This window comes from Aedes aegypti, chromosome 1 (assembly GCF_002204515.2).
Source record: "Aedes aegypti strain LVP_AGWG chromosome 1, AaegL5.0 Primary Assembly, whole genome shotgun sequence".
NCBI lineage: Eukaryota > Metazoa > Arthropoda > Insecta > Diptera > Culicidae > Aedes > Aedes aegypti.
In genome coordinates, this window is record NC_035107.1 from 74154410 (window position 1) to 74167369 (window position 12960).

Below are 12960 nucleotides of genomic sequence, written 5' to 3' on the forward strand. Positions count from 1 at the left end.
AAAGTAGCTTATCATTTTTAGTTGATATATTTAACAAATGTTTTCAATTAGCATATTTTCCTGACAAATGGAAAAATGCTAAGGTTGTTCCAATTTTAAAACCAGACAAAAATCCTGCAGAAGCTTCTAGCTATCGTCCAATCAGTTTGCTTTCCTCCATCAGTAAACTTTTTGAAAAGGTTATTTTGAACAGAATGATGGCCCACATCAACGAAAATTCTATTTTTGCCAATGAACAGTTCGGGTTCCGCCATGGACATTCGACCACTCATCAACTTTTACGTGTAACAAATTTGATCCATTCCAACAAATCTGAAGGCTACTCTACTGGTCTTGCTCTTCTAGACATAGAAAAAGCATTCGACAGTGTTTGACATGAAGGTTTGATTGTAAAATTGAAAAACTTTAATTTTCCAACATACATTGTTAGAATAATTCAAAGTTATCTGTCAAATCGTACACTTCAGGTTAATTATCAGAACTCCAGATCTGAAAGACTTCCTGTAAGAGCTGGTGTTCCCCAAGGCAGCATTTTGGGACCAATATTATACAATATTTTCACATCTGACTTACCTGAGTTACCTCAGGGATGTCAAAAATATTTGTTTGCGGATGACACAGGCCTCTCCGCCAAAGGACGAAGCCTGCGTGTCATCTGTAGTCGATTGCAAAAAAGTTTGGATATTTTTTCTTCATACTTGCAAAAATGGAAGATTTCTCCTAATGCTTCCAAAACTCAACTAATAATACTCCCACATAAACCAAAAGCTCTTTATTTGAAACCTTCAAGTAGACATGTTGTCACGATGAGAGGGGTTCCAATAAATTGGTCAGATGAAGTTAAGTATCTAGGGCTCATGCTAGATAAGAATTTAACTTTCAAAAATCACATTGAGGGCATTCAAGCCAAATGTAATAAATATGTAAAATGTCTCTATCCCCTTATTAATAGAAAATCTAAACTTTGTCTTAAGAACAAGCTTTTGATATTCAAACAAATTTTCAGGCCAGCCATGTTGTATGCTGTACCAATATGGACTAGCTGTTGTAATACCAGGAAGAAAGCTCTGCAGAGAATTCAAAATAAAATTTTGAAAATGATTCTGAGGCTTCCTCCCTGGTATAGTACCAATGAGTTACATAGAATATCCAATGTTGAAACATTGAAACAATTGTCAAATAAAATAATCAATAATTTCAGGCAAAAATCGTTACAATCTTCTATTACCACGATTAATGCGTTATATGTTTAGGTTAAGTATATTCAAAGCGTTTTTTTTTTCTCTTATAAGCAGGTGAAATCAACTCACCTGTAAAAAAACTGAATTGCTACGGCAAATGAAATGTAATATGTTATTAACAAAATGTTAATAAAATCTTAGATTTGTTTTACCAAATTAGGATGAAAGTGTTGTCTAATAACACAGAACACCTAGATATAAGAAATAATGAATGTAATGTTTGGAATGATACTAATAAAAAAATTTAAAAAAAAAGATAGATGTTAATGTTCAATTTTTGGTTTTCATATCTCCAAGGTTTCCTCCAGGATATTTTTTTCAAGGAATACTCAAGATATTTATCTAGTGATTTCTTTAGATATCTCCAATTAGTCCTCTCAAGATTCTTTCAGGAATTATTCCAGAAATTTCTTTCGGGATTCTTTCGCGGATCGCTTCAGGAATTACTGCAGGTGTTCCACAACTCACAAATTCCTTTAGAATTTCATGCAGGAATTCTTCCAGAGTTACAACAAGAAAAATCACGACATGAATTATTTTAATGATTTCTCCAGATAACCCTCCAGGGACTCCCAAGGAATTTCTGCAAGGACTCGTTCTGAGCCTCCAACGAATCCTTCGGGGATTCCTCCAAGAGTTCTTCTTGAAAATCCTTCAGTGATTCTCTTATAAATTCCTGCAGGGATTTATTCAGAAATTATCTTAAGAACTATTTCAGGGAATATTTTAGAAAAACCTCTACAAAAATATCTCCAATAAACACTCTACATTGATTCTTTTTGGAAAATCTCTTCATGGAATCCACCTGAGATTACTCCTGGGATTTCTCCAAGAATTATTAGAGGGATTTCTCCAGAAGTGTCTCTACAGGGGTTTTTTTTCCAGGAACTTCTCTTTAAACCCTAGCTGCAAATTCTGTACAGTGATTCTCCGTAGGATACCTCTTCAAGATTTTTTTTTTTCAGAAGCCCTTCCTACAGTAATTTCTCCAGAGATTCATCCAGGGATTTCTCTAGTAAAATCTCTTCAGTGATTTCTGTAGAGATTTCTTCAGCTTTTTCATCAGGAATTTCACAAAGGATTGCTTCAGAAAAATCTCTAAATGATTTCCTCTAGAAATTGTTCCAAGGATGAGCTGGTAGACAATTAACTGCATATTTCAATAAATATGCTTTTCTTCTACGCAGTCGAAGCCGATGAAAAACAAACAGCGTAGCCAAAAAGCATATTTTATGTTCCAGGGTTTTTTCATAAATTCCCCCAGAGATTTCCTAAGGAATCCCTCGATAGGCCCTGTAAGAATTACTTCAGAGATTGTTCAAGGGTGTTTGAGAAATATCTTGTACTTGACGCAACGCAGGATAGCAGGGTTTAATGTGAGAGCTTTTCATGTGTAGACTGTTTGCGCGCCTAGACTGAAAGCTTGCTAGCGTGTGTGAAGAGGTGAATGGTACAGCCGATAAAAGGAAGAATGCAACTGAATGAAAACCCCAATCTCCTGAGCTGTCTTAGGAACATGTTGGTCCTTCGAGCCGGATGTTGTGAGTGGTTTTCCCGGATGTTGTGTCCGGAAGTTGTTGCTGTTTCGTGTGTGGTAGAAGAGCACCAAGTGCACAAGTGCGGCCGTGACCGAAAGACGATCATGTCCGTGGCATAGTGTGTGTTCGAAAAAAAAATACTGTATTATGTGCAATAGCGTAGCCCGTGATCAAATTGCGTTTTTGATTATGATCGCATTTCCTTCGGAATTTACGTCGATCCGTGATCGATGATTGGGTGAGATCGTGTCCGTAGCATGATCCTACGTGTGTGTAGTACCAATTTCCGGAAGTTAATTGCACCGTGTGCAGTGTAATAGCCCGTGGCTATTAGCAAACACTGTGTGGAGTGGCCCGTGGCCAAAGACAATAAGTGAGCGTGTACGTGGCGTGATGTTGCCCGGCGAGTGCTTCGTGCAGCCCGTGGCTGAGTTTAAGAATTGATTGTGCCCGTGGCACAGGAGTAAGTGAACATTCGTACGCACTGGTTGCGTATTTCGGCTGAAGCCAAAGAAATATTTTGAAAGCACTTATCGTGCTCGTGACACGAGTGGTGATTTGAGTGACACGGTGTGTTTCGTAGAACAAGTTTATTACAAAAAAATATAGGTAAGTCTGAAACTTCTCCACAATAAAGTCTAGGTTTCTCGCGTTCATTTGCTGCTAAAACCAAAATAATCGGTCGGGGGGTCCAGAGTATTTTTTTTTGTTTGATTTCGAGAGACTTGCACATATGTTTGAATTTGCCTATCTATGTGTTTATGTACATTAGGGCGGTTCAAAATTAAAAAAAATGTTTGAGAATTCAATCTCACATGTGTTGCTTACTATCCTAGCTATAAAAATAGTGTTCTGTGAAATTTGCAGCTTTCTAGGTGGTGATTTAAGATGGCCCAAAGACAATGTAGGTTTATATGGAAATTACTATGAAGAAATTTTGAGGTATGTTCCAAACACGCTTGTACTGTAATGTAAGTACCAACTTATTATACCATTGTAAAATCTCATTCTTCAAACCATAATAAAGAAGTTTGATGAAGAGAGAAATTCAATTCGACAGATAGCAGAAGAGATATTCATGAGTTTGTTTGCTATTATTTAGCTTAACCCCTCTACCGGCAGCTTCATTTTTTCAGCACAAAAATATATTTGAATCGCGATAACTTTTTTGTTTCTCTATATTTTTCCACCATTTTTTCACAACTTCTCAAAAAACTCTTCTAATTTTGGAATCTATGTCGGTATTGACCATTGGTCAACTGGTTTAAAAAAAAATTCGGTGTTCCTTGGGGGACCGACACTTCCCATATAAAATTTCAATATGATGTTTTAAGAAGTTTTCAAGATCTAGATACGGCTAGAATGGTACCAAAACATAAAAGCTCATTGCTCAAAAACAGTTACACCGATTTGTTTAATTTCTTCACAATAGACTTTCATCAAAGTTTAGGTTTGAAAATCGAATAACCGAATATGAGAAATAATCTGTAGCCAGAGATAATTACGAGAGTTATGGCTATGCGTCGGTCCCCCAAAGAATTTTGGAATATCTCCGAATATAGATGACCAATGCTCAAAACCGATACAGAATCTGAAAATAAGAGAGTTTTTTGAGAAGTTGTGGAAATTTTTTTCAAAAATATTGAGAAAGAAAAAAGTTATCGCGATTTGAATATTTTGAAAAAATGAAGCTGCCGGTAGAGGGGTTAATATGGGGTTATAGTACTGCAAACAAGTACAAAAATTCCAAACCCATTTTAGCCTCATGATGTTAGTTTCTGATCTGTTCATAAGCATATGCCATCAAGAAAATAACATTAAAGATATAAGATTTGAAACTTCTCAAATACCATCCAAATTAGCGTATTTTTCAGCACCATGGGGCAAGTATATTACATGCCTTCTAACAAGGTTTATCACATGCGAAGCCCTCTACTAGTTAATTCGAATAACTGAAATTGTGTTGTTTGAAAGGCGGATAAGTTACTTTTGTATCTAGGGGTCATGCACAAATTACGTCACGCTCCAAGAGGGGGAGGGGGTTAAGCCATGCGTGACAAGCCGTACAAAATTATTGGAAGACTCATACAGAAAGTGTGACAAAGGGGGGGAGGGGGTGGAAAAAAATGAAATTTAGCGTGACATAATTTGTGTACCATCCCCTACGAGTAAAAAGAGAAATCTCGCATAATTTATGATCTCGTCTTAAAAGCCATAGCTTGTTACAGTGAAACCTCCATGAGTCGATATTGAAGGGACTATCGACTCATGGAAATATCGAGTCATGGAACAGAAATCCTTTGGAAAGCAGTTTCGAGTGGGACCATCGTAGTAATCATGAAATTTTGTTTCTAGTATGGTTCCATGAGTCGATATCGAGTCATGGAACATCGACTCATGGAGGTATCACTGTACTACTGAGCAAACGAATGGATTTACACCTAATTTCACAATGCTACGACGAAGAGAAGATCCTCCTCTGTCTCCCAGCGGTGACAGTTTTTATTTTGGTCCGTTTATCTGCTTAATAACAACGAGCTACACACTCGGTTATCAAAAGGGTGAATATACATAGAAGCCAAACCTCGAATTTTCAAAAGCACAAGTCTAGAGAAGCAGACAAAGGGTAACTCACTGGTCACTCGCTGGTGGCGACTAATCAATAAAATGTTCAACGCAAAAGGTTGTCAAGTTCTCAAGATACAAATCTACAAACAAGCTCTTGAAAATTCGAGGTTTGATATCGATGCATCTTCACCTATTAAAAATATTTCCTAATAACTTCTTAGCGGAATTTGGGGCAAGTGTGCCACCTTAAGCAAATTGTTCTCTAACTTTGGTTAAAGCTTATAAAATTCACCAATTTAGCCTCATGGTGTTAGTTTCACATCTTTTCAAAACCACTGTGCCATTTAAAAAGAAAATAACTTCAAAAAGTATTAGTTTTGGAGCTTCTCAAACATCATCAAAGATAACCTATTTTTCGACACTATGGGGCAAGTGTGCCACCCATATGGGGCAAGACGGCCACCGAATGAACATCGCATGTTATTCTACTTGTAATTAAATTTTCTTTATTTCCTAATAATATTACTTACAAAGCAGACGCAAATCGATAATTTAAAAAAATAATTTAAGTTTACCGTAATAAGGGGGTGCTTTATAACAAGGTTAAAAACATGCGTAGCTCTCTATACTCAATTCGAATAACTAAAATGTTTGTTTTTGTCTCCATTCAATACAATATATGTATTACCCTTATATTACGGCGAATATGTATAATATTATACTAGATCAGCACTAAATAACGGTAAAATATTGATGTAGATATGTAAAACGGTACTTAATAAGCCGAAAAACAAGTTATCTTTGAATATTAAAAGAAAAAAAAAACACTTTGGGGGGCAAAATGTCAGTTATTCCCCTATTATACTTCAAAAACCACTACTGGCGCTTCATTTTGGTTTATTATTATCATTTTGTTGATGATGTTAACATTTTTATAAATTTCACTCCAACAATTTTCGTTTACAAAATAGGTGGCACACTTGCCCCAAAAAGTATAGGTTTCAACCAAACTGGATTTCGTATGTAAAACTAAATACTTTTTTCGTTCAAATGCCACAATAACTTACACATTATAATAGTTTCACGATGCACAGCACGCTAGAAAAATCTTTTAATAATTTACCTTTTACCATGCTATTTAGAAACAACGAAATCTTATAAAAATCCACTCAAATTTGGTTGTCTTTGCAAAAGTCGATGTAAATACGTGAAAAATAAAGCAACTTTCATCATATTTTGATCATTGTATTGTGAACTATAAGGAAATATATTGTTAAGCTCAAAAAGAAAATATACATTGTAGTTTTCATAAAAAAAAACAGGGGTGGCTCACTTGCCGCTTTGGCACACTTGCCCCAAAGTCCGCTACATCATTATGACCAATTTAAGTACGATTTTCAAGGTTTTTCGTGGACAATAGCTAAAATGCCGTTTGAGACAGTTTTGCAATTATGCGTATATCATATGTCATATATGCTTATTACAGCTCTTTTGAGCAAGAACAACTTTACCTTCCAAGCCAAGGTGTTCAAATGGTTTGATCTTGCAGTTTGTCCCGTATCTATGTTCAACGCAATGTGTGTCGGTACAAAAACATATACACATGAATACTTCACACAAAATAAAAAAAAATGTTCTGGACCCCCCGAGCGATTATTTTGATTTTGGTCGCAAATGAAAGAGCAAAGTCTAATTGTTTTTAGTTCGAAATTTCAGACTTACCTATTTTTTTGTAATAAAGTTACTCCACAAAGACACCGTGAGTGAATGTGTCCGTGACGCATTGCGAACTCGATTGAACAAGAGTGAACAAGTTCAAACATGAGCGACAGTGAAACACCACGTGAAGTGTTGAAAAGAAACATTTTGGAAGAGTTAATGGAATCGAATAGTGACAACGTGCCGCCAGTCCCGTCGGTGGCAGATCAAATAATTGCGAAGCAAGTTCTCGAGCAAAAGAAGATGATGGAAGCCAGGTTGGAAGTGCTGAAAGATCGGCGAGATCTGATAACAGAGAAGTTGATACGAATGAAGGAGTCTTTGAGAGGGGAGGGTGTGAGCATACATTTACTCAACCTTCATCTTGAAACACTGCGACGATGTGCAGATGAATTCGACAGGATTCATAGCGAAATCTCGGCACTGCTGCCGAAAGAACAGCGAACCGTACTACGTCAGGAGTACGCGGTATTCGAGGATGCCCATAACGAACTTTATGTAGACTCTGGATTGCGACGTCATCAGCAGTGACAACCGTGGGAAATCAATTTCACAATTGGTTGAAACTTGTTCGAAGCATGTTGATGCTTTGAATGGTCACAGCTATCCTGTCGAAGGTTTAGGGGAGTTGATCCTGCTTAGCGTTCTCTACAAGAAGCTTGACGAGGAGACACAGGAGCAATGGGAAATGAAAACACCCAGAGGAGAGGTACCAGAATACGAAACGTTTATGGAGTTCCTTCGTGAACGAGGACGCGTTCTGCAGCGTACGAACCGCTCACAGCAGCAGGTACAGCAGTCAACGGTTCAAGCGAGACAGTATGTTGCAGTAACTGGTAACAAAGCACCAACACAAGCATTGAAATCGTTCATGCAAACGGGTAGCGAAACGTGTCCATGCTGTCCGGAAGAGCAAGCCATCTACAGATGTATGAAATTTCAGGACATGAATTTCTCGGAGCGCAAATCCGTTGCCACAAGGATGGGCTTGTGTTACAACTGTTTGAAACTGAATCATCGAGTCAGTGACTGCCAATCCGATCAACGGTGCAAGGTGCAAGCACAGACAAACAGACGTAACACTTAGAACAATTTTCTTTAAAATCCATCGCCCACTTTACTGCGTCATCATCTGGTGAGCATGTTTCACGAAACACTGTTTCGTGCAACAAGACCGACAGAGAGCGCTAGTGACAAACGTCAAACACGTAGAAAAACGATGCGCGCGCCTCTTGTTGTGAGGATTGCAACATAGCGAATTTGAAATGATCGTTAATTGTGTGGTCGATGGAAAACTCGATAGTGTTACGTCTGTTTGTCTGTGGTGCAAGGTTGCGGTCGTAAGCATCATAGCCTTTTGAATCCCGAGGCTGAGATTTGGCAGAATAGTGGAGAGAGGTCTCCGACGCCAGAAGTTGATAAAGATTACGAGTCAAATCAACAGGAACCAAATGGTCGGCGTGCGACAACAATGTGCGCGCTGATTGATACAGCGAAGCGGCAAGTGCTGCTATCAACCGCAGAGGTCTTGGTGGTCGGACATGGAGGGTCCATCATCAAGTGCCGTGCCTTGTTGGATTCAGGATCCGATAGCCATATTCTCACGGAGAGATTGGCCAACAGATTGAGGTTAAAGATGAACCGCGTCAACTTTCCGATTAGTGGTCTCAACGACTTCCAGACCACAGTGAAGTATCTTGTATCGACGAAAATTCGCTCTCGAATCAATTCGTATGCGACGAGCGATTTGGATTTCTTGGTCGTACCGAGAATATCAGCAAAGCTTCCACAGGTGAAATTCAATTCCGGATCTTGGAGGGTACCAACAGGTTTGGAGTTAGCAGATCCATCTTTTCTTGTACCAGGAGAAGTGGATATGATTATCGGCAACGAGATATTCTTCGACTTGGTGAAGTCTGGACGCCTAAAAATAGAGAACACTGCGATTACGTTGGCTGAAACAGAGTTTGGATGGATTGCTGGAGGATCAGCGCAATTGAAGAAAGATGCACCACGTGCAGTACAGTGCCAACTAAATTATCGTACACAAGTTGGCAAGATCATGGCAAAGTTTTCCGAAATCGAGAACGATCATCTCGGTAGTGTATCAGCAGCGGTCGGTTCAACTGTCAAGAAGAATGCGAGAAATGGACGAGGGCGTGGTGGAGAACAACTCTCATTCAACGGCAAAAAGTATAAACTTGGTAATTCTTTACGGTAATTCTAACGGAAAACCCGTTACGAATCTTCAATCTGTTCATCAATGAATCTTGGAAGGCGAATGTTGTGTAGCGAACGAAACAACAAGGTTAATCCGTAATTTCTAAAATATACATTTTAATAAATATCAAGATATTAAATAATTCCCTATACAAGAAAAATATCCCAGAATCAAGAAAGTCTTGAAGTTGTCGATTGGCTAAGTTGGTTATTAGGCCATCTCTTATTTTTTCGAAAATGTGAAATGTTATAAGTTTCTTATTGTAAAGTGCTCATTTTGGTAAGAAAAAAATCAGGTAAACATTTTAAGTCCGTACGTGGACGCTAAGTGGTCCCCCAACGGCCCTGAAGGTAGATGACATCGCTCATACGGTGAATTTCACCGTAATCTCCACAGCTAAACAGTTCGGTGAAATAAAACACCGTAATTCCGTCGAAATGATTTTTCACCGAATACTGTAAAAATTTACCGTACTCCGTTAATTTATTTCACCGAACATTTTCAGCTGTTGAGATTTTACAGGGATAATTTAAGTGTGCTAAATCGAGCTCGCTGCTCTAGTGCACGCAACATGAGTACGAAAAGCCACGAGTAACAAATGCTCCTGCGCGCGTTGGTAGTCAGCACAGTTCATTTTCATTCATGATGACGAAGCGGATTTAACTCAAGAATAAGCAATGTCTTACCTGCATTCGCTTGGTACGGTTCTCCTGCAGACGCTGCATCAGAGTGATGCGTTTCTTCGGTGACACCGCTTCACCTTCCTGCGATGCCGCCTCCATGCTCAATTCTTCCACTGTGGTCCCATTCGGATTGGCCTGCGACATCGTTTCCCGGAAGTCCTTCAGATTGGCATCGATCATCCGCCGGAACTCGGCCTCGGTCGGACACTTCACCATCAGTGGAATGTCCGCCATTTGCACCACGTCCAACCCGGCGGCCGTTCGCGTCGCGTTCAGCTTGTTGAGAATCTCGATGGAAGCGGACAGCTTCTGCCGCATGGGAATGACGCTGTTCCGCCGGGGTATGGTTTTGCGCTTTTCGCGAACCAATTCCTGCAGGTGCGTGTTGGCAATGGAAGCAACTCGTTTCATGTAGCGGCGCTTGATCTGAATGTCGGACTGCTGCTTGGCGATGGCACCGGCTTTGCGGTCTCTCTTGACCACTGGCCAGTCGTGAATCATGGTGGCGCGTCGGGGAGGTGACATTTGCGAGGGGATGAAGGTACGCTCGTGGGGAACCTCTGGGGGACGATGAAGGGTAGCCAAGCCGAGTTCAACTTGTCGTGTGGCCATCTTGAGGGCCGCACCCCTGTACAGGTGTGATGGGATGGGTTTTGGAACGTGCGAACGCAAGGATTCCCGCTTGCTTGGGGAAATGGTGTTCACAGGAAGAACACGACTAGATTCGGATTTGGGCTTGGCCGGAGGCGATGGCTTGTCCAGGACTAGTTCCGGCAGGGGGAAGTCATCAAGATCTTCCTCTTTGTGCAGGAGGTGCGTTAGGTCGTACACAAAATCTTTGTCCACGGGTTTTACGCGATTCCGAATCGGTCGCTTCGAGGTAGGACTATCTTCGGGTGGGTCATTGTTTGGAGGTTTTTGTTTCTTGGCGAAATCTTCTACAGGGGTGATGCAAATTGATTCACGAAGAGCGCGGGTTGGTCTCCGTCGCTTCTTGAGGGAACTCGGTTCGGGAGTTGGCACGCTTGTGGTAGAGCTAAGCGTCACATTTACCGACGACGTCGCACTACTGTCCAACGTCACGTGGTCAGCAGTGACTTCCACGAAGGATATATCCGTCGTGCTGGTATCACAGATTCGACTCACAGCCTCGACGATTGAGTTGATTGGCTCGCAGTTGATTGGAGGGGTTGGTGGTACAGTCGCAGTTTTCTTGGTCTTTTCCACCGGCTGGAAGTTGATCAGCGAGCTAATGTCCTCCACGTCACCTTCGTAGTTGTGTTCCTGAAAATTCAAAAATGAATATCAATGAATAGGGCCGGTAGCGATTGTGCCTGAATAAGAGACCGAACAGAAAGCAAAAAGAGACCAAATACAGGGCTGGGAGCTACTGAGTGTCTCGAAAATAGGAACTGAGAAAAGAGATTAAACTAGATTTAAGAAGGAACCGAAAAGAGACCAAACAAAAATGAAATAAAGAAACCTAACAGGAACTAGAAGATAATAGTCAGATTTCTTATAGAATTAGATATTTCTCTAAACACATTTTTTTTATTTGGGAATTCGTGACATGACGACCAGTTTTACTGGTTGTAAATATCACAGTATGTATTTCTTCCAATACTTTCTAAAAATTTCAAAATATATTGAACAAAAAAAGAAAAAAATGTAGGTACCTGCATCAAATGATTGATGGTGTCCACCTTCCTGTAGCCCTTGAACTCACAAACGGCGCACCAGAAGCGCCTTTGCCTGCTGTGAAAAACCTTCAAGTGTCGTTTGTACTTTTCAGTGTCATTGTACTTTTTGAGACAACGGCAAGTTATCTCCTCTCCCAGTTGCAGCTTCTCCATTGATTCCTTCTCATGCAGTTCATCATTTTCGTCGACCTTCTTCTTTCGATTCCTTGGCGCTTTCTTCGCCGCCTTCAACGCTTCTACTTCGCTACTTTCGAACACATCTTGTTTGATTGGCACACTCGGCTGAACACTTACTTCAACGACAGTCTCTTCCACTAACTCATCCGTTTCCCAACTAATATCATCCGTTGCGTTTCGCAGCATAATCATTGGCTTCTTCCGCTTGCGTCGGTTGCTGCTCTCCAAATCGTCATGCAATGCTAGTTCTTCCGGTTTGATTGTTACGACGCTCTCGACTACTCTCTGCTGCTGCTTGTCGGCGTCTTTCGCTTCTTGACTGATACGTGCCTGCAACGTCGACAATGGCACATCATAAGAATTCGAGTCGTCACTTGCCGGCGGTTCGACCGGTTCAAGTTTGATTTTCGTTACCACCGTGGAAGGCGGTAATGATTCATCCTTAGTTCTACTTCTCCTGCTGCTGGATGAGCTGGACGAGGATGCCACAGGTGGTACCGAACCGTTTTCGGTCTGCCGCAGCTTGTGCACACAGGTTTGCATGTGAGTGCTGAGTACGGCCCTACGCTCAAAGGTCTTGCCACAGTATGAACACATTGGTCCCTGGTCAAAGTGTTCCAGATTCTCCATCCAGGCTCGGGTGGCGGCGGCTTCGTCATGTTCCAGCATACCGGCAGAGAACGAGCTGCCACCATCCTGGGACGAACAGGTAGTCGTGGAAGCTCCCTGCAGTAGACGGGAAACTTCGCGCGATTGACCCTTGACGACCACTTCGTCTGCTCGGACGCGCCGTTTGAGGATCGAGTCACGCATCATCTTTATGCGGCGCATGGATTTTCTGAAAAAGAATAAATTTATCAATCTTCGTATGAGTCACAGTTGAAAAAATAAAATGGAAATTCCATTCTGGAGAATTTTGAATTCATGTTCGGTTGTCTCTCGTTAAGTTCCTCCACCTAAAGCTATCAGTACACGCTCTGTCAAACATCGGTTTCAACTCTGACAAAATCTTTGCAATGTTAAACATCTATACCAATGCAAGCCAAATATTTGCCATAGTGTTCTGATAGCTTAACTAGTAGAATAATAAAAATGAACGTGACCGTGAATAGC

General features: G+C 40.7%; 1 protein-coding gene across 4 annotated transcripts in view; it reads right to left on the reverse strand.

Annotated features, from left to right (window-relative positions):
- LOC5574257 overlaps positions 1 to 12960 on the reverse strand; it is a 102308-nt gene that overhangs the window by 5038 nt on the left and 84310 nt on the right. For all 4 annotated transcript variants that reach the window (XM_021840054.1, XM_021840063.1, XM_021840057.1 and 1 more), the window contains 2 exons: positions 11647 to 12685; positions 9974 to 11254 (listed from right to left, as the gene is read on the reverse strand). In XM_021840054.1, the coding sequence (XP_021695746.1) occupies positions 9974 to 11254; positions 11647 to 12685 (2320 nt within the window). The remainder of the gene's footprint in view (positions 1 to 9973; positions 11255 to 11646; positions 12686 to 12960) is intronic.